This window comes from Gorilla gorilla, chromosome 6 (assembly GCF_029281585.2).
Source record: "Gorilla gorilla gorilla isolate KB3781 chromosome 6, NHGRI_mGorGor1-v2.1_pri, whole genome shotgun sequence".
Taxonomy (NCBI): domain Eukaryota; kingdom Metazoa; phylum Chordata; class Mammalia; order Primates; family Hominidae; genus Gorilla; species Gorilla gorilla.
This window is the reverse complement of record NC_073230.2, coordinates 14,606,764-14,632,905: the sequence shown is the minus strand read 5'-3', so window position 1 is coordinate 14,632,905 and position 26,142 is coordinate 14,606,764. Positions and strand designations below refer to the sequence as shown.

General features: G+C 38.7%; 1 protein-coding gene across 6 annotated transcripts in view; it reads right to left on the bottom strand.

Annotated features, from left to right (window-relative positions):
* The window catches only part of C1GALT1 (core 1 synthase, glycoprotein-N-acetylgalactosamine 3-beta-galactosyltransferase 1), a 123,808-nt gene that overhangs the window by 82,777 nt on the left and 14,889 nt on the right, over positions 1–26,142 (bottom strand). For 2 of the 6 annotated variants that reach the window (XM_063708376.1, XM_063708377.1), the window contains exon 1: positions 15,510–15,780. The exons of 2 other annotated variants lie outside the window; for them this stretch is intronic. In XM_063708376.1, coding sequence (XP_063564446.1) covers positions 15,510–15,516 — 7 coding nt within the window. In that variant the 5' untranslated portion in view covers positions 15,517–15,780. Of the gene's footprint in view, positions 1–14,934; positions 15,437–15,509; positions 15,829–26,142 lie in introns of those variants that run through there. 2 more of the 6 variants (XM_004045095.5, XM_063708380.1) reach the window with 2 other exon arrangements.

Here is a 26,142-nt window from a genome sequence, read left to right as displayed (position 1 = left end):
AATCCATCATATAAACAGAACCAAAGACAAAAACCACATGATTATCTCAATAGATGCAGAAAAGGCCTTCGACGAAATTCAACAGCCCTTCATGCTAAAAACTCTCAATAAATTAGGTATTGATGGGCTGTATCTCAAAATAATAAGCTATTTATGACAAACCCACAGCCAATATCATACTGAATGGGCAAAAACTGGAAGCATTCCCTTTGAAAACTGGCACAAGACAGGGATGCCCTCTCTCACCACTCCTATTCAACATAGTGTTGGAAGTCCTGGCCAGGGCAATCAGGCAAGAGAAAGAAACAGAGTATTCAATTAGGAAAAGAGGAAGTCAAATTGTCCCTGTTTCCAAATGACATGATTGTGTATTTAGAAAACCCCATCGTCTCAGCCCGATATCTCCTTAAGCTGATAAGCAACTTCAGCAAAGTCTCAGGATAAAAAATCAATGTGCAAAAATCACAAGCATTCCTATACACCAATAACAGACAAACAGAGAGCCAAATCATGAGTGAACTCCCATTCACAACTGCTTCAAAGATAATAAAATACCTAGGAATCCAACTTACAAGGGATGTGAAGGACCTCTTCAAGGAGAACTACAAACCACTGCTCAACAAAATAAAAGAGGTCACAAACAAATGAAAGAACATTTCATGCTCATGGATAGGAAGAATCAATATCATGAAAATGGCCATACTGCCCAAGGTAATTTATAGATTCAATGCCATCCCCATCAAGCTACCAATGACTTTCTTCACAGAATTGGAAAAAGCTACTTTAAAGTTCATATGGAACCAAAAAAGAGCCCACATTGCCAAGACAATCCTAAGCCAAAAGAACAAAGCTGGAGGCATCATGCTACCTGACTTCAAACTATACTACAAGGCTACAGTAACCAAAACAGTATGGTACTGGTACCAAAACAGAGATATAGACCAATGGAACAGAATAGAGCCCTCGGTAATAAAACCACACATGTACAACCATCTGATCTTTGACAAACCTGACAAAAACAAGAAATGGGGAAAGGATTCCCTATTTAATAAATGGTGCTGGGAAAACTGGCTAGCCATATGTAGAAAGCTGAAACTGGATCCCTTCCTTACACCTTATACAAAAATTAATTCAAGATGGATTAAAGACTTAAACATTAGACCTAAAACCAGAAAAACCCTATAAGAAAACCTAGGCAATACCATTCAGGCCACAGGCACGGGCAAGGACTTCATGACTAAAACACCAAAAGCAATGGCACAAAAGCCAAAATAGACAAATGGGATCTAATTAAACTAAAAAGCTTCTGCACAGCAAAAGAAACTACCATCAGAGTGAACGGGCAACCTACACAATGGGAGAAAATTTTTACAATCTACCCATCTGATAAAGGGCTAATATCCAAATTTACAAGAAAAAATCAAACAACCCCATCAAAAAGTGGGAAAAGGATATGAACAGATACTTCTCAAAAGAAGACATTTATGCAGCCAAAAAACACATGAAAAAATACTCATCATCACTGGCCATCAGAGAAATGCAAATCAAAACCACAATAAGATACCATTTCACACCAGTTAGAATGGCGATCATTAAAAAGTCAAGAAACAACAGGTGCTGGAGAGGATGTGGAGAAACAGGAACGCTTTTACACCGTTGGTGGGATTGTAAACTAGTTCAACCATTGTGGAAGACAGTGTGGCAATTCCTCAAGGATCTAGAACTAGAAATACCATTTGTCCCAGCCATCCCATTACTGGGCATATACCCAAAGCATTATAAATCATGCTGCTATAAAGACACATACATGCACATGTATGTTTACTGTGGCACTATTCACTATAGCAAAGACTTGGAACCAACCCAAATGTCCATCAATGATAGACTGGAGTAAGAAAATGTGGTACATACAGACCATGGAATACTATATAGCCATAAAACAGGATGAGTTCATGTCCTCTGTAGGGACATGGATGAAGCTGGAAACCATCATTCTGAGCAAACCATCGCAAGGACAGAAAACCAAACACCGTATGTTCTCACTCATAGGTGGGAATTGAACAATGAGAACACGTGGACACAGGGTGGGGAACATCACACACTGGGGCCTGTCGTGGGGTTGGGGGACGGGGGAGGGATAGCATTAGGAGATATACCTAATGTAAATGATGAGTTAACAGGTGCAGCACACCAACCTGACACATGTATACATATATAAAAAACGTGCACGTTGTGCACATGTACCCTAGAACTTTGAAGTATAATAAAAAATAAAATTAAATTACAAAAACAACAACAACAACAACAAAAGATATTCCATGCCAATGGACACAGAAAGCAAGCAGAAGTAGCTATTTTTGTATCAGACGAAACAGACTTGAAAGCAACAAGTTAAAAAAGACAAAGCGAGACATTATATCATGACAAAAGGCCTTGTCCAACAGGAAAATATCACAATCCTAAATATATATGCACCTAACATTGGAGTTCCCTAATTTATAAAACAATTACTGCTAGACTTTAGAAATGAGATAAACAGCAACACAGTAATAGTGGGGGACTTTAATACTCCACTGACGGCACTAGACAAGTCATCAAGACAGAAAATCAATAGAGACACAATGCACTTAAACTATACCCCAGAACAAATTGACTTAACAGACATTTACAGAACATTTTACCAACAACTACAGAATATACATTCTATTCATCAGCACATGGATCCTTCTCCAAAACAGACCACGACACGACACAAAACAAGTCTCAACAAATTTAAGAAAATCAAAATTATAGCAAGTACTCTCTCACACTATAGTGGAATAAAATTGGAAATCAACTCCAAAAGGAACCCTCAAAACCATGTAAATACATGGAAATTAAATAACCTACTCCTGAATGATCATTCAGTCAACAATGAAATCAAGGTGGAAATTTAAAAATCCTTTGAACTGAATGATAAAAGTGACACAACCTATCAAAACCTCTGGGATAAAGCAAAACTGGTGCTAAACGCAAAGTTCACAGCAATGAATGCCTATATCAAAAAGTCTGAAAGAGCATAAACAGACAATCTAAGGTTACACCTTAAGGAACCAGAGAAACAAGAACAAACCAAACCCAAATCCAGAAGAAGAAACAACAAAGATCAGAACAGAACTAAATGAAATTGAGACAAAGAAAGAAACAAACAAAAAACACAAAAGATAAATGAAACAGAAAGCTGGTTATTTGAAAAGATAAACAAAATTGACAGACCATTAGTTAGATTAACCAAGCAAAGAAGATCCAAATAAGCTCAATTAGAAATGAAATGGAGATATTAGATTGATACCACAGAAATACAAAAGATCATTCAAGGCTACTATGAACCCCTTTACGCGCACAAACTAGAAAATCGAGAGGAGATGGGTGAATTCCTGAAAACATACAACCCTCCTAGATTAAACCAGGAAGAAATAGAAACTCTGAACAGGCCAACAGCAAGCAGCAAGACTAAAATGGTAATTAAAACTGCCAACAAACAAAAAGTCCAGAATCAGATGGATTCACAGCTAAATTCTATCCAATATTCAAAGAAGAACTGATACCAATCCTATTGACACTATCCCACAATACAGAGAAAGAGGAAACCCTCCCTAATTCATTCTATGAAGCCAGTATCACCCTAATACTAAAACCAGTAAATAATATAACAAAAAAAAGAAAACTACATGCCAATATCCCTGATGAACATAGATGCAAAAATCCTCAACAAAATACTAGCTAACCGAATCAAACAGCATATCAGAAAGATAACACACCATTATCAAGTGGGTTTCATGCCAGGCGTGTAGGAATGGTTTAACATACACAAGTCAATAAACGTGATGTACCACATGAACAATTAAAAACAAAAATCACATAATCATCTCAATAGACACAGAAAAGGCATTTTGCAAAATCCAGTGTCCCTTTATAATTAAAACACTCAGCAAAATTGGCATAGAAAGGAGACGCCTTAAGGTAATAAAAGCCGTCTATGACAAACCCACAGCTAACATTATACTGAATGGGGAAAGGTTGAAAGCATTTCCCCTGAGATCTGGAACAAGACAGGGATGCCCAGTCTCACTACTTCTATTCAACATAGTACTGGAAGTCCTAGCCAGAGGGATCCGACAAGAGAAGGAAATAAAGGGCATCAAATCAGTAAAGAGGAAGTCGAACTGTCGCTGTTTGCTGATGATATGATCGTACACCAAGAAAACCCTAAAGATTCATCCAAAAAGCTCCTAGAACTCGCAAATGAATTCAGTAAAGTTTCAGGATACAAAATTAATGTACACAAATCGGTGGCATTGCTATACACTAACAGCGACCACGCTGAAAATCAAATCAAGAACTCAAACCCTTTTACTATGTCTGCAAAAAAAAAAAAAAAAAAAATACTTAGGAATATGCCTAAGGAAGTGAAAGACATCTACAAGAAAAACTACAAAACACTGCTGAAAGAAATCGAAAATGACACAAACAAATGGAAATACATTCCATGCTCATGGATGGGTAGAATCGATATTGTGAAAATGATCATACTGCCAAAAGCAATCTACGGATTCAATGTAATTCCTATCAAAATATCACCATCATTCTTTGCAGAGCTAGGGACAACAATCCTAAAATTCATATGAAACCAAAAAAGAACACACATAGCCAAATCAAGACTCAGCAAAAACAAAAACAACCCCCCAAAACCCACAAATCTGGATGTATCACATTACCCAACTTCAAACTAAACTAAAAGGCTATAGTTACCGAAACAGCATGGTACTGGTATAAAAATAGGCACATAGACCAATGAAACAGAATACAGAACCCAGAAATAAAGCCAAATACTTAACAGCCAACTGATCTTTGACAAAGCAAACACAAACATAAAGTGGGGAAAGGACACCCTATTCAACAAATGGTACTGGGGTAACTGGCAAGCCACATGTAGAAGAATGAAACTGGATCCTCATCTCTCACCTTACACAAAAATGAACTCAAGATTAGATCAAAGACTTAAATCTTTTAAGACCTGAAACCACAAAAGTCCCAGAAGATATCATCAGAAAAACCCTTCTAGACATTGGCTTAGGCAAAGACTTCCTGACCACGAACCCAAAAACAAATTCAACAAAAACAAAGACAAATAGATGGGACTTAATTAAACTAAAAAGATTCTGCACAGCAAAGGAAATAATCAGTAAACAGACAAGCCACAGAGTGGAGAAAATCTTGGTAAACTATGCATCTGACAAAGGTCTAATATCCAGAATCTACAAAAAAACCAAACAAATCAGCAAGAAAAAAAACAAACAATCCCATCAAAAAGTGGGCTAAGGACATGAATAGACAATTCCCAAAAGAAGATATACAAATGTTCAACAAACATATGAAAACATGTTCAACACAACTAATTATCAGGGAAATGCAAATCAAAACCACAATGCAATACCACCTTACTCCTGCAAGAATGGCCATAATCAAAAAATTTTAAAAAATAGATGTTGGCATCAATGTCGTAAAAAGGGAAAACTTTTACACTGCTGCTGGGAATGTAAACTAGTATAACCACTATGGAAAATGGTGTGGAGATTCCTTAAGGAACCAAAAGTAGATCTAACATTTGACCCAGCAATCCCACTACTGGGTATCTACCCAGAAAAAAAGAAGTCATTATACGAAAAAGACACTTGAACACACATTTATAGCAACACAACTTGTAACTGCAAAAATATGGAATCAACCCAAATGCCCATCAATCAACAAGTGGATAAAGAAAATGTGGTATGTATAATATACACACACACACACCAAGGAATACTACTCAGCCATAAAAAATAATGAAATAATGGCATTCACAGCAACCTGGATGGAGCTGGGGACCATTATTCTAAGTAAAGTAACTCAGGAATGGAAAACCAAACATTGTAAGCTGTCACTCATAAATGGGAACTAAGCTATGAGGATGCAAAGGCATAGAATGATACAATGGACTTTGGGAACTTGAAGTAAAGGGTGGGAGGGGGTGAGAGATAAATGACTACACATTGGGTAATGTGTACACTGCTTGGGTGAGGGGTGCACCCAAATCTCAAAAATCATTACCAAAAAACATATCCATGTAACCCAACACCACCTGTTCCCCAAAAGCCTATTGAAATAAAAAAAGAAGAAGAAAAAGTAACTCAAAATGGATCAAAGACCTAAATATAAGACCTAAAACTATAAAATTCTTAGAACACTGAACAAAAGAGCTTCATAACATTATATTTGGCAATGATTTCTTGGATGTGACAACAAAGGCAGAGTCACTGAAAGAAAATATTGGCAAATTAGATTTGATGAAAAATTTTTAAATTTGTGCACCAGAATACCCTATCAACAGTAAAAGGCAAGCCACAGAATGGGTGAAAATATAGGCAAATCGTATTATCTGATAAGAGATTAGTGTCCAAAATATACAGAAAATTCCTAAAACTCAAACAAACAAAAAAAATCAACCTGATTCAACAATGTGCAAAAGACTCAAATACACATTTCTCCTAAGATACACAAATGGCCAATAAACAGATGAAAAGATACTCAACATCTCTAATCATTAGCAAAACAAATCAAGACTACAATGAGATGCTACCTTATACCCATAAGAATGGTTACCATCAAAATTCAGAAAACAGTAAGTGTTGAAGAGAATGTGGAGAAACTGGAACCCTTGTATACTATTAGTATGAAAGTAAAATGTTATTTCTGCTATGGAAAACAGTATGAAAATTCCTCAAAAAATTAAAAATAGAATTACCATATGATCCAGCAATTCCATTTCTGGATATATACCCCATGAGAGCAGAGTTTCAAGAAAGTATTTGTACACTCATGGTCATTGCAGCAGTATTCACAAGAGCTAAAATGTGAAGCAAACCAAGTGTTCACTGAGGATGAATGAACAAGCAAAATATATTTACATGCAATGGAATAGTATTCAGCCTTGAAAAGTAAGGAAATTCTGATATATGCTACAAAATGAATGAATCTTGAGGACATTTTGCTAAATGAAATAAGCCAATCACAAAAGGACAAATAATGCACAATTCCACTTACATGAAGTACTTTAAAGTAGTGAAAAATCAGAGACAGAGTAGGCTTTTGGTTTCCAGGGCCTGTGGAAAGGTGAGAATGGAGAGCTATCGTTTAAATGGATATAGAGCTTCAGTTTTACAAAATAAAGAGTTCTGGAGATAAACAGCGGTGATGGTTGCACAACAATATAAATGTAGTTAATACCACTGATCTATAAACTTAAAAATGATTATGATGGTAAACTTTATATGTATTTTACCAAAATTTTAAAAAGTTTGAAAAAAAAAAGGTATCAATGATAATGATGTTGATTTCCTCCTAATTAACCTGTATGTAAAGTAATCCCAGCTAAAACACAGGAAGATTTTAAAAAATTATATAACTTGGCAAAAAGTATTCTAAAACTTTGGACCAATAAACATGTGGGTGTAACTCGGAAATTCTGGAAAGGGGCATTGTGGGAAGGGGTGTACTAATCTGATCCGATCAATTTTAAGTTATAAAAAAGATTTTAAAAAATTAATGTGGCAAAAATTATTCTAAATGTTATCTGGAAAAATAGGTGAGTATCACTGGAAAACTCTTGAAAGGGGAACTGGGGAAGGGGAAGAGACAAAGTTTACTACATATAAAAATATATTACCTTAAAAAAGGTAATGAAAACAATTTGGTATTTATGCTGAACAGACTCTGAGTCTTTTTAAAAAAATGCATTTGTTAATACTAAAGACAATGTGCTGAAAAACTGTTCTCTACATCAGACTGTCAGAAACTATGTTATTTGAAATTTTATAAAGTGAGAATGGAACATCCCACTCTTGCACTGATGGTAGATCATTATGAAACAGAAGCAACCTCACTTTGCAACTCAGAGCTTCAGATAAGGGGTTTCCAGACACAACATTCCACATGTATCGCGATTTTGTAGTCTCCAGGGAATCAGAATCCTGAGTCAGCTTCTCAGCCCAGGCCTGATGTTTATTAACCCTTGACACACAGTCTTGCCGTGCTTTAAGCTTATCAAATATTGCTGCATTTAAACTTTGTCCAAACTCCACCATTCTCCAAAATCCTATAATAACCCTGGTTCCTTCTTTAGAAATGCTGACATTTCCTCTGCTGTGCAAGTCTCCTTCACTGCAGCAAGCTAATTAACCTTTGTCAGCCTACAGATGTGTCCCTGGTGGTCTTTACCAGATGAATCTTATAAAGGGACTTTATCAGGTTGAAATAAAGAGTCTATGAAAAACAAAAATTCATGTGGAAATTTAATACATAATAAACAGCATTTCAAATCAAGAAAAAGGTGGCGTATTGAAGAAATGGTATTGAATTAATTAATCTTTTGGGGAAAAAAAACAAAACCAGCTGGATCCTTACTTTCTAGTAACAATTTCAAATGTTTCTAAGATTTCAGTATTTTAGAAAATGGAATTAAAACAAAACTGGAAGAAAATATATTTTTGCATTTTGATATTACGAATTGAGATCTCTCCCACACTCAGAAGCTGTGACTATTAAAAAACTGAGTTTATTCATTGCATAAATTTCTGGCAATGAAGTCGCTGGTTAAAGGGCATATTTCTTTATGAAATATATTTTTTTAATGTACAGCAAAAAGAACCAAAAAGTACCATAAATAATAAAAAAGATACTTAACCAAATACAAAAACAGATAAAGAAAATAAAAGATTCACAGTAAAAAATGGTCAACGATGTTCAAATTTCACTCACAAAGGTAAATCAAATGAAGAGATATTATTTTTAACCTAACATATTGGCAAAACTTTTAAAGTTTATTAACAGCTGTTATTGACACAGATATAAGAAAACTGGTAGTCCTGTATTCTTTCTCATAATACATACTTTCACTGTCTTTTGGAAGGGCATTTCACAACATCTTTTTAAATTTTTAACTAATTATGCCTTGATATATCACTTCATGATCAGAAACTTATTTTACGGATATAATCATAAAAGTCAGCCAAGATGCTCAAGACAGCCATAACCATAAGACGTCTGTCTGTTGATGAGGAACTAGTTTTTTTAAAAAAAGATAGAGCCATAGCATAGAATAGTAGTAGCTGTTAAAAACAATGATCTACATGTGCTGATAAGGAAAATCTTTGTGCTTTTGACAAAGGTTACTTTTTATTGTTAATAAGGTATACTGGGTATTTTTTTAAACATCAGAAAATGTAAAGAAAACAAAAGGAACAAACCTAAACAAATGAAAGAAAATCACAGACAGAAAAGAGTAAATTTTCTTTACCATCTCTACCACTATCTCTCCCCAAAAGTAACTGCTTTCATATGGTTGGGTAATGCCTATATCATCACATATGTATGTTCAGCTTTTAATTTACATCAGAGATCATGCTTATCGGTTAGTCTGCACTTTAATTTAACCCTTCACTTATTTTATCCATAACACAATGTCATTCATTTTAACAACTGTATAAGATAAAAGGTTTATTTTTTAAGACAATGTACCGAAATATTTTCTAGTATGATTTCACTTGGCTTTTTAGATGTTTCTGTATATATTTTAAAATCTGTTAAGATATATATACATATGATATTTAACAAGAGCTATCTCTGGGAACTAGCACTGGGTGGCATGAGCAAGGAAGGACAAATTTTTTTTATTTTATAACCTTTTGATGTTTTAATTTTGCATCGGGTACACACATTACTTTTCTGATAAAAATTAAATAAAGGGAGGCAATTTTTATCTACAGAGTGAAATAATATATAAAAATTAAAGTCCACTAATTTCTCCACACTTGTTAAACAAAATGATCTCTTGATCCTTTCAGACTTCTCCAAGTTTCAGGTTCACATACACAAATGCCTGCTAAATACTTCCACCTGGACCATAGGCATCTCTAATTCAACACCTCCAAAGTGACTCATTACTTTCCTCTTCTCATTTTACCTTAATTACTGGTAATTACCTAAATTATTCACCAATGGGTTCCCATTTCACTCAGAGCCATAGGATTATCTAAACTACAAAGTACAGAGATATTCTTAATGCTTCCCTTATCTTCACCCCAAATCCAATTACCAAGTCTTGCCAACATTACTTCCTAAATATTATTCTAATCCATTGTCTCCTCTCCATTTCTAGTATTTATCCTATTTCAGACTCTCCTCTCTCCCCCAGGCTATTACAATATCTAACCTCTCTGACTCAAGTGCTATCCCTCTTTAACTCATACCCCCTGTCACCAGAATGAGCTCTCTAAAATGAAAAGCTGACCATGTCACCCCATGAATCCTTTCACGGAACTCCACTGCCTACAAGACAAAAACTAAACATTTTTTATTAACACGATATATAAATAAAGGCTATGATCTAGAGCCTGTCCAGGTTTCCAGCCTCGTCTTTTGCTATTCTGTGCCTTATAATTTATGTCTGCTTCAGCAATCCTGAACTATCTACAGTTTCTGAAAGGTTCCCAATATGGTCAGCTCCTCTTCCTGCTGTCTTCTCTGACTACAACACTTGCTTCCCACCAACCTCTGTAAATCCCATTAAACTAAGGTTTCTTAACCTTGGCGCTACTGACATTAAGAGCTGGATAACTCTCTGTTGTGGAAGCTGTCCGGTCCTCTGTAGGATGTTTAGCAGCATCCCTGGCCTTTACTCACTAGATGCCAGTAGTATTCCCCCTAGTTGTGACAAACAAAAATGTCTGTAGACATTGCTAAATGTTTCCAGGTAACAACCTCTCCACTAATTTGTTAAAACTGTTTCTCATATTTACATAAAAGATCTCCCCTGTCTCTACTAAAAATACAAAAAAAAAAAAAAAGAAATTAGCTGGGCATGGTGGCGGGCGCCTGTAGTCCCAGCTACTGGAGAGGCTGAGGCAGGAGAACGGCGTAAACCCAGGAGGCAGAGCTCGCAGTGAGCTGAGATCGCGCCACTGCACTCCAGCCTGGGCGACAGAGTGAGACTCCGTCTCAAAATAAAAAAAAAAAAAATCTCAGGAAGAATAGAGATAAGACTACTTTTAACACTAATTGCCTTTGAGGAGGACAACTGGGTAACTGGAGTGGGATGAAAAAAACTTACTTTTCAAACCATTTACTGTGCGTTTTTAGTCTTGTACCTCTTCTGACTTCTCCACTGCTATCAGCCTGGTCTGAGCAACCTCTGTCTTTTAACTACTGCAACAACATTCTAACCAACTTTTCCCTTCCTTTAGCCTTTCCTTCCTTGGCCCATTTTTACCAGTAGCCACAATGATCCTTTTAAAACTGAAATCAGATCACATCACTCATTTGCTCAAAACCCTCCCGTCTTCCTAATCTCAGACAGCCAAAACCTTACAAGGATCTACCCACAATCTGCATCCTACTCCACCCCTTTCTGATCTCTTCTCCCCAGTATTTGGTGTTTCTGTAGGTCAAAAATGAACAAACAGCAGCAATTTCATAGACTGAACCTAATACTAACTGCTTGTCATTCCTCAAACGTGCCAGGGTCTTTGCACTTAACTGTTCTCTGCTAAGAACACGCACCCAGGTGCTCATATGGCTCACTCTCCAACTCCTTCAGGTCTTTACTTTTCAGGAGTGTTCACTGGTCACCCTCTGCTTACCCACAGCACCTATTAATATCAAATATTATTTTACTTATTCATCTTGTTTACTGTCTCTTTTCCATCTTGATCAGTGGTTCTGAAACCTGAGTCTCCATCAGAATCATTTGGAAGGCTAGTTAAATAAAGAGTTCTGGGATGGAGCCTGAAAATTTCAATTTCTAACAACTTCCCAGGTGATGATGATGCTGCAGATCCAGGGACCACATTTTTAGAACCCGTGTTTCAGAATGTAAGCTCCATGAGGACAGAGATTTTTGCCTATCCACTGTTTTATCTCCAGGACCTGGCACATAGTAAGCACTTGCTGTGGTCTGAATGTTTGTCTCCTCCAAAACTCATGTTGAACCTTAATCACCACTGTGGCAGTATTGAGAGATGGAGTCTTTAAATGGTGACTGGGTACTAAGGGTTCAGCCCTCATGAATGGGTTATCATGGGAAAGGAACTGGTAGCTTTACAAGAAAGGAAAGAGTTCTGGGCTAGCATGCTCGGCCCCCTCACCATGTGGTGCCCTGTGCTACCCTCAGGACTATGCAGAGTCCCTACCAGCAATACCCTCACCAGATGTGGCCCCCTGAACCAGGACTTTTCAGCCTTCCTAACTGTAAGGAATAAATTTCTTTTCTTTATAGATTATCGTTTCAGATATTCTGCTAGAGGCAACAGAAAACAGATTAAGACATCACTGATATATGTAAATAAATGTAGGTGTCCCATCCTGTTTCCACTATAGCCTCTGATTCAGTCTATAATGCTAAACATTTACTGAACGCTGTAAAAGATAAACCGTGTAACTGTTACAGGTTAAACTGTGTCCCCACAAAAGATAGGCTGAGGTCCTAATTCCAGTACCTCTGCATGGGACCTTATTTCAAAATAGAGTCTTTGCAGATGTAATCAAGTTAAGATGAGGTGATTAGGGTGGATCTTAATCCAATACGACTAGTATCCTTGCAAGAAGTGGAGCACACCATCTGAAGACAGAGCCACACAGGGATTATGCTGTGACAACAGAGTCACAGACTGGAGTGACATAGCTGCAAGCCAAAAAATGCTAAGGACTGGCAGTAACACAACAAGCTAAGAGGCATGGAACAGATTCTCCCCTCGAACCTTGAGAGAGCATGGCCGTACCTACATCTTGATTTCAGACATCTTGCCTCCAGAACTGAGACAATAAATCTGTTGTTTTAAATCACCCAGTTTGTCGTATTTTGTTACCGCAGCCCTAGAAAATACAATGACCAAGAATGCAAATAACTATGCCAAGCTGTATTTAATTTCAAATTCTGCCTATTATCCAACATCTAGCCGTTTAAATGTGCTTTAATATACAGGTTTCCCATTCCAGAATCTCCCTAATATTGCCTCTCGTTGCCCCCAACACACCCCTTCAATGTGCAAGGCAGCACATACTACAGGTGCTAGATAATTTATTTAGACTTTCCTTTCAGTTTCCCCCACCTTCTTATGTGCTTCCCTAAATCACAAACACCAGTTTCTTTATATATTTTTTTTCTCTCTCTTCCTATTCTCACATATTACAGATTTTGGCATATATATTCCCCTTAGACATTTGAATTAGCTGCAAAATAATTTAAGTACACATTGGAGTTCCTCTCTAACCAGATTTTAAGATAAAAGGCTAACTTCTCATTTTATGGAACAAGTCTCCTTCCCGCTCCCCCTCTTTCTTCTTTTAAAAGAATGACTTAATCCCACTGAATATGAAGTAAAAAGATTTTTGTCATACCTGTCTTTCAGCCTTGCTATAGTTTGTACATCAGCGTCTTTAATCAAATCAAGAAATCTTCTAAAAGAAAAGATGGTTGTATTGGGAAGCTTAAACTTTTAAGCCTATCTGAATTTAATTTCAGCATCAAGCTTTCCATTTTCTGCTTAAGGTTTATTTATAGCTGCACTGTCACAAAAATTCCAATCAATGATTTTACCACACAAAGACTCTAAATTACCATGGCTTATAAAGTTAAACTGCATAATGCATTTTAATTTTAGCACAAATCAATATACAAATAGTAGCATATGCCTAGTGACATACTTTTTCATATTTCTAATAGGTAAACAAGAATTCATTATATGTACCCTGAAATAAATTTGTGATACAATTTTAAGAATAACTGGATATTGAATTTACTCAACGTAGTCTAGTCTTAAAAAGCATAATTATGAAAAACTTTAAATAGGAAACACAAAATATTTCTAAAATGCTTAATCCTAAGTAAGAAGATACAAAAAAATACACATTCCAGGCAAATTTGAGAGGCATTTAATAGTTCTCCACTAATACTGAAAAATTATTCTCTTTATGAAGAATTTTAAATGAGTCATACTTTCCTTACTAAGTCATTGTTTCACTTACCATAAGGTGAAGAGTTAACTGTTTGCTAACTTGAAACTTTATATTCACTTAAACTGTACATCTATATGTAAAGACTGGTAGAAAGTATAGTTTACTATATACAATATTTAGAACATACAGCATCATATGCATTAAGCTCAATTGCCATTTACCTAAGAGGGTGAAAAGCTGTCATCTAAATACCTTCTAAAAACTCGGATTCCAACTTCCCAAACTCACACCAGAATCAAGCAACTTGAAATTATGCGCACTTTTTCCTGGCAGAGCTATGTTCTATGCCCAACTTTTAGTAAGTTAACATATTTCTCTCCCTTACACATTGGCCAATTATTCATTGATTCATTATGGTTCTAAATTTATAACTTTTAAATTCATAATGAAATCAATCCATGGTTAGCACAATAGTTTTCTATCTTAAAAAAGAGTTAAAAGGAAATACAGTAATATGTACAATGGATATAGAGAACTAGGTTAGAAATCTTGAGAATTTTTCCAGGATGTGTGGGTTTTTTGTTGCTGATATTGTTGTTTGCTTTAAATGCGGGGTGGTGGGGGGTGGGGAGACGGTAAGGGCTAGGAAAGAATAAATCCACAGCGCTAAACTATGGTCACCTTTTAAGAGTGTACAACTTACCCAAATTCAAAGCAAATGGACAACTTGTCAACACACCTACTAATCCCATCACAATTTGTTGGGGGAAAATGGGGTGCAGAAGCAAAAAAAAAAGAAATTTAATGCCTTTCTTCCTCCTCCATGCCCCGAATGCCCCAACACACACGTATCTGCTTCACTCTGCGGCAGGGAAACTTAAAGAAATAAATCAGCTACAGACAAACCTGATGATCCAAGCTAGACCCAAGCAAGCTCCAGGCACTTCTGGAAGGAGCCCGCTCGCTGAGCGCTCAGGCGGCGCGGCAGCCGAGTGGCTCCCCGGCGAAGGCGCCCAACACCTGGGCGCCCAGTCCGGCGGGACCCACAGGTCAGCGGCGGGGCGGGGAGGGCCCGGGAGGAGGGACTGGGAGGGCCCGGCGGGGCAGGACCGCTAAGTGGTCCGGCCCGGGCGCACTGCGCGCCCCGCCGCGCCGCCAGGCAGCGCGCGAGCAGAAGAGGGGCGCGAGCGGGCACAAGGGAAGGACCCACGACGAAGAGGAGGGTACATGTCCACAAAATTGAGGCCGGGTACGCAGCCGAACGCTGTGGCAGATCGCTAAGGCTCCGGGAGCGGGAAGTCCTCGCGCCTTCCTCAGGAGCCCGGACGACCCCAGCCCGGCTTTGACCCCGAGACACCTGTTCCGCCGCGCCCGGGGTTTGGTTCCATCCTCCACGCTTCCCCACCAACCCGGAGAGGGGGGAGGGCGAAGGGAGACGAGACCTTGGACCCGTAGCCTGAGGGCGCCTCCGCCGGCCATACCTGACATCAGCTGCGGCTCCCTCTCGCCCCTCCTGGGGGGCGGAGAGGGGGACGACTTGGGAGTGGTGACCTTTGCTTCTCTGGGCAGCCGCAGAAGTGGCTCGTGGCCGCTAGCCGAGGCCGCCCGCTGCCGCCCAGATTATCCCCCGGCAGCGGCAGCACAGCGGCAGCGGCCAAGGCGGGCCCAGCGCGCGCTCCCGCCCGCTCGCTCCGCCCCTCCCCGCAGCGCGTCCAGGCCGTGGCCCGCCTATGGCGCAGCCGCCACCCGGAGTCTCCTGGCGCTGACGTCTCCGCCGCCACAGCAGCCCCAGGGAAGGGCGGAGCGGGAGGGGCGGTGGGCGGGGATACGGCGACGTGAGGAAGCGGGGATTGGCTGCCGGGTGCACGCTCCGCCCTAATGCGAAGGGGTCTGGGAAGTCGGATCTTGCACGAGCAATAGATTTTGTTGTATTCCCCTTGCGGCTTGTGTCTACTACCCTCCACCTTTCTGATCCTGCTGTAAGGTTATGCACTAGCTTCAAGACCTTGAGCGGGACGAAAGCAGGGTGACAATAGGGAGCGAGAACGGGGATGCTTGAGGGACCTTTGTCTGAGGTACAGGCTCTAACCCTGCAGGACTCTTGTGGCCTGTAGCCTGCTCTTAACCCGTTCATTTGTTTTTCTGTTCTCTCCCCGTACTCTCTTTACTCAGTATCTCTCTGGGCTTAATGAAAGGAAGTAATAAGATGAAGTATGCATACGGGTGCTGGGTCATCATGTGAGAACCAGGAAGAGCTGAAAACCGAGATAATGATACCAGAAAGCTTTCTATAGGCACATTTCGTCTTTGGTTCTGTCAGCACTTCGGTTCTGTGGGGCAATGGCCGGAAGAGCTTCTTAGGGGCTTAACAAAACCTATCTCCCCTTTCGCTGGGCTCTGAATAAGGAAGTTGTCTTTGGAATAGGGGGAGGAGACTGCCACCTGTTGAGGCAACCCCACAATAGTCATGAGGTGAGGGTAAGGTTTAGGCTTTACTGGCGTTAACCATTATCTACAAGACCAAGTTCCAGAATAGGAAAGCTACCCTGCTTCCTTTAAATGCCCTATCCAAGCGGTTCTTTAGTACTCTACAGCATGGTTGTTAAAGAGGATGGGCTCTGAAATCAGACTGCCCGGGCTGGCATCTTGGTCCCTCCACCTATTGGCAAGTTACTTAGAATGCCTGAGACAAATAATAATATACATTAGTTATTGTTATTTTTCCTTTAATTTGCTTAGGTTCAGCTGTAGTGTAGTTTCTCAGGACATAGCATCAATATATCCAAAAGAATTGTGAAACATAAAGCACATGTAGTGATTCTAATACAGATGTCTCATTTTTCAGATGAGAAAACTAAGGCCAGAAAGATAAACTGATAGGTTCATGCTAGAAGAGAAGTGCAGCTATCCTGATGTCCAGGTTATTGCTCTTTCCCTGGCTCATGGGTCCAGACTTCTCTGCCTTACATGCTTACGTCCATTCTCTACTCCTCCCCAACTTGTTTACAGTTGTTGCTCAGCCTCCTCCCTCTCCACCTTTCCGCAATATCCTTCCACCTTTCCGCAATATCCTTCCACCTTTCCGCAATATCCTTCCACCTTTCCGCAATATCCTTCCACCTTTCCGCAATATCCTTCCACCTTTCCGCAATATCCTTCCACCTTTCCGCAATATCCTTCCACCTTTCCGCAATGTCTTGCCATCCATTGTGAAACATGGAAGGAAAACTCTTTCAGGGGTCAGTGTTCCATATAGAAACCAAAACTCACAACTGCCTATCTCGTTTTAATTTTATTAAAAGTTATAATTAATAAAGAATAACACTTTTTTCCATTGAGCAAAGATTAGAACCCTTTCCTAAGATAAGGTCAGCCACAGCCTTATCCTGGAAAATTACTTGCTAGAAACAATACTGGACCAAATCAGCCCTGCCCCCACCCTGCCTTTCTTTGAAAATAGCTTTTTTTTTTTTTTTTTTTTTTAAAGAGATACGGTCTTTCTATGTTGCCCAGGCTGGAATGCAGTGGCTATTCACAGGTGTGATCTTGGCACACAACAGCCTCGAATAACTGGGTTGAAGGCTGAAGCAATCTTCCTGCCTTAGCCTCCCCAGTAGTTGGGATTACAGGCACAGGCTGTGGCACCCAGCTAATAACTATTGTTTTATAAAAACAATACATGCTTATGCAAACAAATTTTAAAAATTTAAACAAAAATGCAAAGAAGTTAAAATCTGTCCAAATACCGTAATATAGAGATAACCATTTCTTAAGTTTTGTGTTACATTCTTCTAGGCATCTCTCTAAGAATAAAAGCACATATAGACATATAAATACAATATTTCATAAATTGGATCTTATTATCTGCACAGTGAACAACAGTCATGAATAACATCATTTTTAAAAGTTGCATACTGTCTGTTAAATGGATATACCATCATTTATCCAACCAGTATTCTATTGATTGACATTTATGTTTCCAAGTTTTTACTATCATAAAAAAAGTCTCTGATGAACATTCTTATCCATAGCCTTTTGCACAATTGTGCAATTATCTCCTTGGACACATTCCTGGAAGTCACATTAATGTCAGCCAATTCTTCGACATTTTCAATTAGAGAATAAAAATTGTGGTTACTTTGAAAATTATACTTTATATGTGGGACTCAAAACTGACCAGATTCTCCCATTTGAAACATACTTGAAACACACATAAACCTCAGTATTGTTGTTTCTCTTGTGTCTAGTGTTTAATAATGCATGTCAAAACTCCTTGGAGTAGGTCGGTAGACATTACTAGTTGTCTAAACCAAAATCCTTTCTTCTTTACTAGTAGAACTCTGATTTCTTCAGGGTGACAATGTGGCCAGTTAAAAATATTCATGCCCCTAGACTTTCATAAGTCACGGCTGGCCATGTGACCATCAATTAAATAAAAGTGAATTTCTGTAGAGGAGACTCAAGGAAAGCTTTATGGAAGAAATATCGCTTTAGCCATTTGATATGCACCCATCCCTTTTTTTTTTTTTGAACCTGAAACAGGGACATGATACTGGAGGTAGAACAGCCATATTTCACCCATAATAACAAAAGCCACACAGACACTATTAATAGTGTAGGACACCAGAGGTGCCTAGGTCCATGGTTGCTTTGGAGGGCCAACTTACCAGCTCTGGATTATCCACTTCTGGATTTGTTGTTAGGTGAGGAAGATTATATCCCTTCTATATAAGATTTTGTTATTGTCTGTTGTAAGTATCAAATGCAATTCTTAGTTGACATAATAAGATAGGCCAAGTCATCATTTATTTAGCACTATATATAGAATTTTTTAATAGACAGAATGAGGTGAAAATGGTGACAGAAAATGCAAACAAGCTAGCAACAACATTAAAACATTGTCTTCTTTAGTAGACTTAGTTTCCCTTTAAATACCTACATTTTACAAATATATTAACACCACTTTATAATAATTAAGTTAAATTTCGTGTATTAAATGTTATTAACTCATATGGTAGTATTAAAATATGTTCACAAATTATTTGATACTTCTTCCTTCAATGGGTCAAATTTCATTCCCCTCACCTTGAGTTTGGACTGTATTAAATGACTTGTTCTCATGAATAGAGTGTAGTGGAAATGATGTAATGTGACTTCTGAGGGGAGACTATAAAACATGCCAGACTTTTTATTCTTTCTCTAGGATTACTTGTTGGGGCCAGGTAGCTGTTATGTCAGAGTCATAAGGTCACTCAGGCAACTTATAAGGAGGCTCACATGGTGAGTAATTAAGGCTTCTAGCCAACAACCGATGAGGTATTGAGGCGTTCTGACAAGAGCCATGTGAGTGAACTTGGAAGCAGATCCTCCAACCCTTCAGGCCTTCATATGATTGCATGCATCATGGTCAACATCTTGACTGTAACCTAGAAAGAGACCCTGAGACAGAACCATTCAGCTAAGGTGCTCCTGAATTCCTAGGCCACAGAAACAGTGAGATACTAAATGTTTAAATGATTGTTGTTTTAAGCCACTAAGTTTTGGGATAGTTTGTTATGCAACAATAGGTAACTCATACAGCTGGATATAATAGAGCCTAGCACAATGCCTGGCACACATGCAGGTGTTCAATTATTTGTTGTTTGAATGAATAAATAATTGAATGAAGTATATCTTTTTCACTTTAGTAGGTAGCATACAATGTTAGGATTATCTTTGCTCCCTGACACCTGTATTATCTAAGGGTTTTTTGATCTCTTATAGAGAGATGAAGTGTGAATCTTACTGAGAGCTAAACTTTGCCAGTTGTGGAAGTAACATGGTGAATAGAACAATGGAATCCTTGAAACTTGAATTCTGCCCCCAGTTGTTTTTCCTCAATCAATTTTTTTTAATTTTTTAAAAATTAATGAGTTAACACAAAATTAAACCATGTCTTGAAACCAGACAGCCATCTTGTCTGCCATCTCCAAGCAAATTACAGATTGACTCATAATACAAATTTGCCCAGAGGGCTTGCAATACTATTTCACAAAGTTGGCTGTATTATTTCTCTTCACAAATGACCAGTCTGATGCATAGCATGGTTAGCTACAGATGCCTCTGATGACTCTCTCTGCAACATTTTCATGGCTCGCCAACAGGTCTGTCTGCATTTCTCAGGTCTACCAAGGGGGCGGTTCAATTCTGCTTTGATGTAATCTATCCAAAGATCAGAATCTACAGATCTAAATTCTCTCAAAGCCCTCTGTTGCAGGATTCCTGCATTCTTGCTCCTTTTCAAACTGGATCATTTCCTAAAAAAGTCAACTAAAAATGGATGGCTCTCCTGTAAACTTTTAAACACAGCTCCAGCCTTTTTGTAGCCACCACTTTGGTAAGCCCAATCCAGGTACTTACCTTTCAGTGCCCCCAGTTTTATCACTGATTAGCTGGATGACCTGTAGTAAGTCACCTAACCCTTCTGAATCTCAATTTCCCTATCCACTAACTGGGGAAAATTATCCCAATGTACCCCAAAAGGCAGTCAATGAGATTATCTGTAAATATGCTTTACATATAAAGCATTAGCATTCTTTTAATTAAATTAGGCTGATGAGGTCTACCTGATGTTTAAGCAATTAAGCATTAAGTATTTTACATGAATACCATGGAGATCTTTCAGGAAGTGACAACTTATTTACTGATTTTACTGTGTACTGTATAAAATAGTAGCATCATTCATAGCAAGCAGTTTGGATTTAAGAGTATGGCAGAATGGTAGCTTATATGTCAGATCTCATTTTATGAGCCTGTTGAAAATTTATTACTCTTTTAAAAGAATGCATAATTATCACTGGCTCCTTTTTCTTTTTCATGAATTAATTTGTAACTGTGGCTGAGTATATCTGCTCCTCTTTGTTGTGACAGAGGTACTTAAACAAACTTAATAACAAACATATATATAACCGGTTATTTGAGTTTATGAGTTCATCCTAGAGCAAAATTGCACCCAATAGCAAGAAAATAAATGGCAGAAAACATGTCTTTCTCTTTCAGAGGGCAGAACTTAGGGCACACAGGGGAAGGCTTTATATACTGGAACATCAAAGGTAGAGATGAGGCAATTATTAACAATGCACATTTTTGTGGCATGACTAACCTGAGAGGTAAATATGTTAGAATGAGTAAGACAGAGCCTTAGTGTGAGATTCAAGTCCTGACTATGTAGTGGATGAATGGCCTTAAATACAAGGTCCCTAATTTAATTGTATGTTTTTTTCTTGCTTTCAGCTATTCAGCTGTGAGCCCAAATCAGTTGAAACTACTGGCCTAATTAGATATCAGACTGTTTGTTGTTGTGGATGATCCCTGTGTAAGAAAAAGAAGAACTCTAGGGGGAGGAAAGGGACAGAGCTTCATGCACCTCATTTCCTATGTTAAATTAGGGAGTAAGTGAAAAATGGACACCAAGAAACAAAGATCAGGGAAATCCTTCTGGCAACATTGTGCTTTTAGACAGAGCTTCTCGTCTCCTATTGAAAATACCTGACAATGCCACCCTGTATAACCTAAGAGAACATTTTCTAAACAGTTTTTATTCCTTGTAGCTACATCTTTACAAAATTTACCAAGATTTTGAGACAATTGGAATGGCTGGTGTTGTTTTCTGAATTGACTGACAGAGGAATAGGGTTAAGATGGAGAATAGAGCAGAGGAAGAAATAAAGAAAAAAAGTCTAGGAAATACATTTAACCTCGAGGGAAGAGGACTCAGTGTGACTCACAGCATATTAGCTTGAAAGCAGAGACTGTCACGTGTGCACTGAGGAACTTGTGTCATCTAGAAAAATATTCTCAGCTTACGAGGCTAGAATCCCTGGGGTTACTCTTTGTTCCTCTAGCTCCCTGGAATAAGAATCAGTATTCCTTAATTGTTTTCTCAATTGATGAGAAACAGAAGCAGAAACATTTGTTGTAAATGAAATAGTTGAAGTTTCTTTAGTTTGAAATCCCAAAGGAGTAAATTATTTATAAATGTATATGTTGCATCTGTTATTGAAAAGAACTAATTGACTTACAAATTCTGTAGCTGCATAATGTGGCATTTTTTTTTTCTTATTTCAAGTTGTATTTCTAAATCTAAAGATGGACCTATAGTAGATACCTTTTCTGGTTTCTATTCATCCTCCATTGAGAAGCATCTCCTTCCTCGACCTTTTTCCACAAATTCCCATTTTGCTGAAATGGCTCACAGAACTTGGGCAAATACTTTACCTATGTTTACTCACTTATAATGGTTACAGATGAATAGCCAGATAGAAGAGATGTATAATGTAAGGTATGGGAGAGATGGCGTGTAGCTTCCATGCTGTCTCCAGGCATACAAACCTCTGGGAACCTGTATGTGTTTGGAAAGCCCCCCAACCCTATCCTTTTGGGGTTTTACAGAGGTAATAAAGGTAAAATGAGGGGATAAAGGTAGGGCCCTTTATCCAATAGACCTGGTGCCCTTCTAAGAAGAGGAAGAGTTCTCTCTCCCCATTATGTAAGGACACAGAGAGAAGCCAATCATCTGTAAACCAGAAAAAAAAAAAAAGCCCTCAGCAGAAACCAAGTCAGCCAGAATGTGGATCTTGGACTTGCTAGCCTCCAAAAGTGTGAAAAATAAATTTGTGTTGTTTAAGCTATTCAGTTTGTGGTATTTTGTTACAGTAGCCCAAGCAGACCAATACAAGGGGCTACCTGAAGGATTGATGCAAGATCCTCTCCTCTGTTTTGCTAACTCAGAACCTAGGGCAGAAAAAGCTGGAAAACACAGCAAACTGAAGTAATAACCCTAGACACCTGGAGGCAGAGATTACAGTTGAAACATGCAATAGACTGCCTAAGGCAAAATCTGGAGAGAGTTTCTTTGGGAAATTAAAATATTCAAAAGCAACCATATATACGTGGGAATTTAGAAAGCCATGCACATACCCAGGGCAAAACACTTGCTTAGAAAACACCTGAGAAAACCCTAAGCTTTCATTTTGGGCTGATCCCTTAGCACCGTGCAAGGCTAACTAAGAATTGAAGTAGAGCCCTGGCTTAGAGCCACTTTGCAAAGACTGTGAGAGCTTCTGGCATTCGAGGAAATCTGCCAAAACACTAGCTGAACACAGGCTAAGGGACAGAGTCTTCCGTGACCATATTGACAAGGAATACAGTCTTTGAAATAGTTTGAGACAGGCATCAAATAAACTGACTGCTACAGCCTTCAAGAACCAGAAAACAGCAAACCCCCCTAGGAAAGTGAAGAAAATCTAATTTCTAGTTACCACATCATAGGAGCCAAATGTCCACTTTTCAAGCTCACACACAAAAATCACAAAGCATACAAAGAAACAAGAAAGTATGGCTCATTCAAAGGAACAAAATAAATGGATAGAAACTGTCCCTGAGGAAGTCCAGACATTGGAATTACTAAACAAAAACTTTAAAACAATTGTCTTAAATATGCTCCAAATGCTAAACATGGAAATGAAAACATTGACAGTGAACTAAAGGAAGCCAGGAAAATGATGTATGAACAAGATGAGAATATCAACAAAGAGATAGTAATTATGAAAAGGAACCAAACAGAAATTCTGAAGCTGAAAAATAAAAATAAAAAAACCTAGGTGGCTTCAGCAACAGAACTGAGCAAGCAGAAGAGTCAGTGAACTTGAAGATAAGACCATTGAAATTATTGAGGCTGAGGAGCAGAAAGGAAAAAGAATGAAGAAATTTTCATTTGTTGTTGGAATGCAAATGGTATAGCTACTTTTTTTTTTTTCTTTTTTAACTAGAGATGAGTTCTCACTATGTTGCCCAGGCTGGTCTTGAATTCCTGAGCTTGTAATCCTCCCACCTCAGCTTCCCAAAGTGCTAGGATTACAGGCATGGGCCACCACACCTGGTTCAGTGTAGGCATGTTGAAAGGCAGTTTTCTTACAAAACTAAATATACTCTTACTATGCAATCCAGCAGTTGGGCTCGTTGTTATTTACCCAGATCAGGTGAAACTTATGTCCACACAAAAACCTGCATCTGAATGTTTACAGCAGCTTTATTAATAATTGCCAGAACTTGAAAGTAACCAAGATGCGCTTTTATGTACCCTTCAGAATTCCTATGCTGAAGCCCTAACACCTAGTGTGGCTGTATTTGGAGATGGGGTCTCTAAGGAAGTAGTGCAAGTTAAGGGTGGAGCCCTGATCTGGTAAGATTAGTGTTCTCAAGAAGAGATACCAGAGCACTCTCTCTTTCTGTCTCTCAGCATACACGAGGAAAGGCCGTGTGGGGACATAAAAAAAAAAGACGGCTGCCTATAAAGCCAGGAAAAGAACCCTCACCAGAAAGTGAATTTGGCAGCACTGTTGTCATGGATTTCCAGCCTCCAGAACTGTGAGAAAGTAAATTTCTGTTGTTTAAGCCACTCAGTCTATATTATTTTTTTCCTATTTTAAAAATTTTGAGATGGAGTCTTGCTCTGGTACCCAGGTTGGAGTGCAGTGGCATGATCTCGGCAGGATCACTGCAACCTCCACCGCCCAGGCTTAAGTGATCCTCCTGTCTCAGCCTCCCGAGTAACAGGGACCAGAGGCATGCACCACCATGCCCAGCTAATTTTTTGTATTTTTTATAGAAATAGGGTTTCACCATGTTGCGCAGACTGGTCTTCAACTCCTGAGCTTAAGTAATCTGCTGCCTTGGCCTCCCAAAGTGCTGGGATTACAGGCATGAGCCATTGTGCCCAGTCCAGTCTGTACTATTTTGTTATAGCAGCCCAAACAGACTAATACAAGGTAAATGGATAAATAAACTGTGGTACACACAGACAATGGAATACTATTCAATGCTAAAAAGACATAAGCTATCAAGCCAAAAAAACACATGGTTGAACCTTGTGTTAATCCATTCTTGCATTGCTATAGAGAAATACCCAAGACTGGGTAATTTATAAAGAAAAGAGGTTTAACTGGCTCATGGTTCTGCAGTCTTTACAGGAAGCATGATGCTGGCTTCTGCTTGGCTTCCAGGGAATCCTCAGGAAGCTTGCAATCATGGCAGAAGGTGAAGGGAGAGCAAGCACATCACATGGCCAGAGCAGGAACAAGAGAGAGAGGTGGAGGGGTGATGCCACACACTTTTAAATGACCAGACCTCATGTGAACCAGAGCAAGAACTCACTTATTACCAAGGGGATGGCCATTCATGAAGGATCTGCTTCCATGGTCCAAACAGCTCCCACCAGGCCCCACCTCCAACACTGGGGATTACATTTCAACATGAGATTCAGGCAAAGAGAAATATCCAAACTATATCAAACCATAAGTGCATATTGCTAAGTGAAAGAAGCTAATCTGGAACGGTTGCAGACTGCATGATTCCAATCAGATGAGGGGAAGGAATGATGAATAGGTGGAGCATAGGAGATTTTTATGGCAGGGAAACTATTCTTTATGATACTATAATGGTAGATACATTTCATTATACATTGGTCAAAACTTACAGAATGTATAACACCACGAGTGAACTCTAATGTAAATTATGGACTTTGCTTGATAATGATGTGTCACTGTTGGTTCATTGATAGTAACAAATGTACCACTCTGGTGTGAGATGTTGATAGTGGGGGAGGCTGTATTTGTGTGAGAGTAAGGAATATATGGGAATTCTCTGTAACTCCGCTGCATTTCACTGTAAACCTAAAATGGCATTAAAAATAAAGTCTGTTAATTTTTTTTTTAGAGTTTACAGAGATGAAGGGACCTGTGCATCATCATCAAGAGGACCAGCATATGTGTTTTGGGAGTTTTAGATGACAAAGAAAGAGAGGGGCAGAAATAATATTTGAAAAATTATAGCCAGAAACTTCCAAAATTTTATTAAATATAGTAACCTACAAATCCAAGAAACTGAATGAACTCCAAGTTGGATAAACTCAAAAAGACCCACACTTAAGATATTTTAACCAACCCATCAAAAGCCAGAGGTAGAGAGAGAATCTTGAAAGCAGCAAACAAGAAAGAAGTAACTCATCACATATAAGGAATCCTCATTAAAATTAAAGGCCAGTTTCTTATCAGAAAACACGGAAGCCAGAAGACA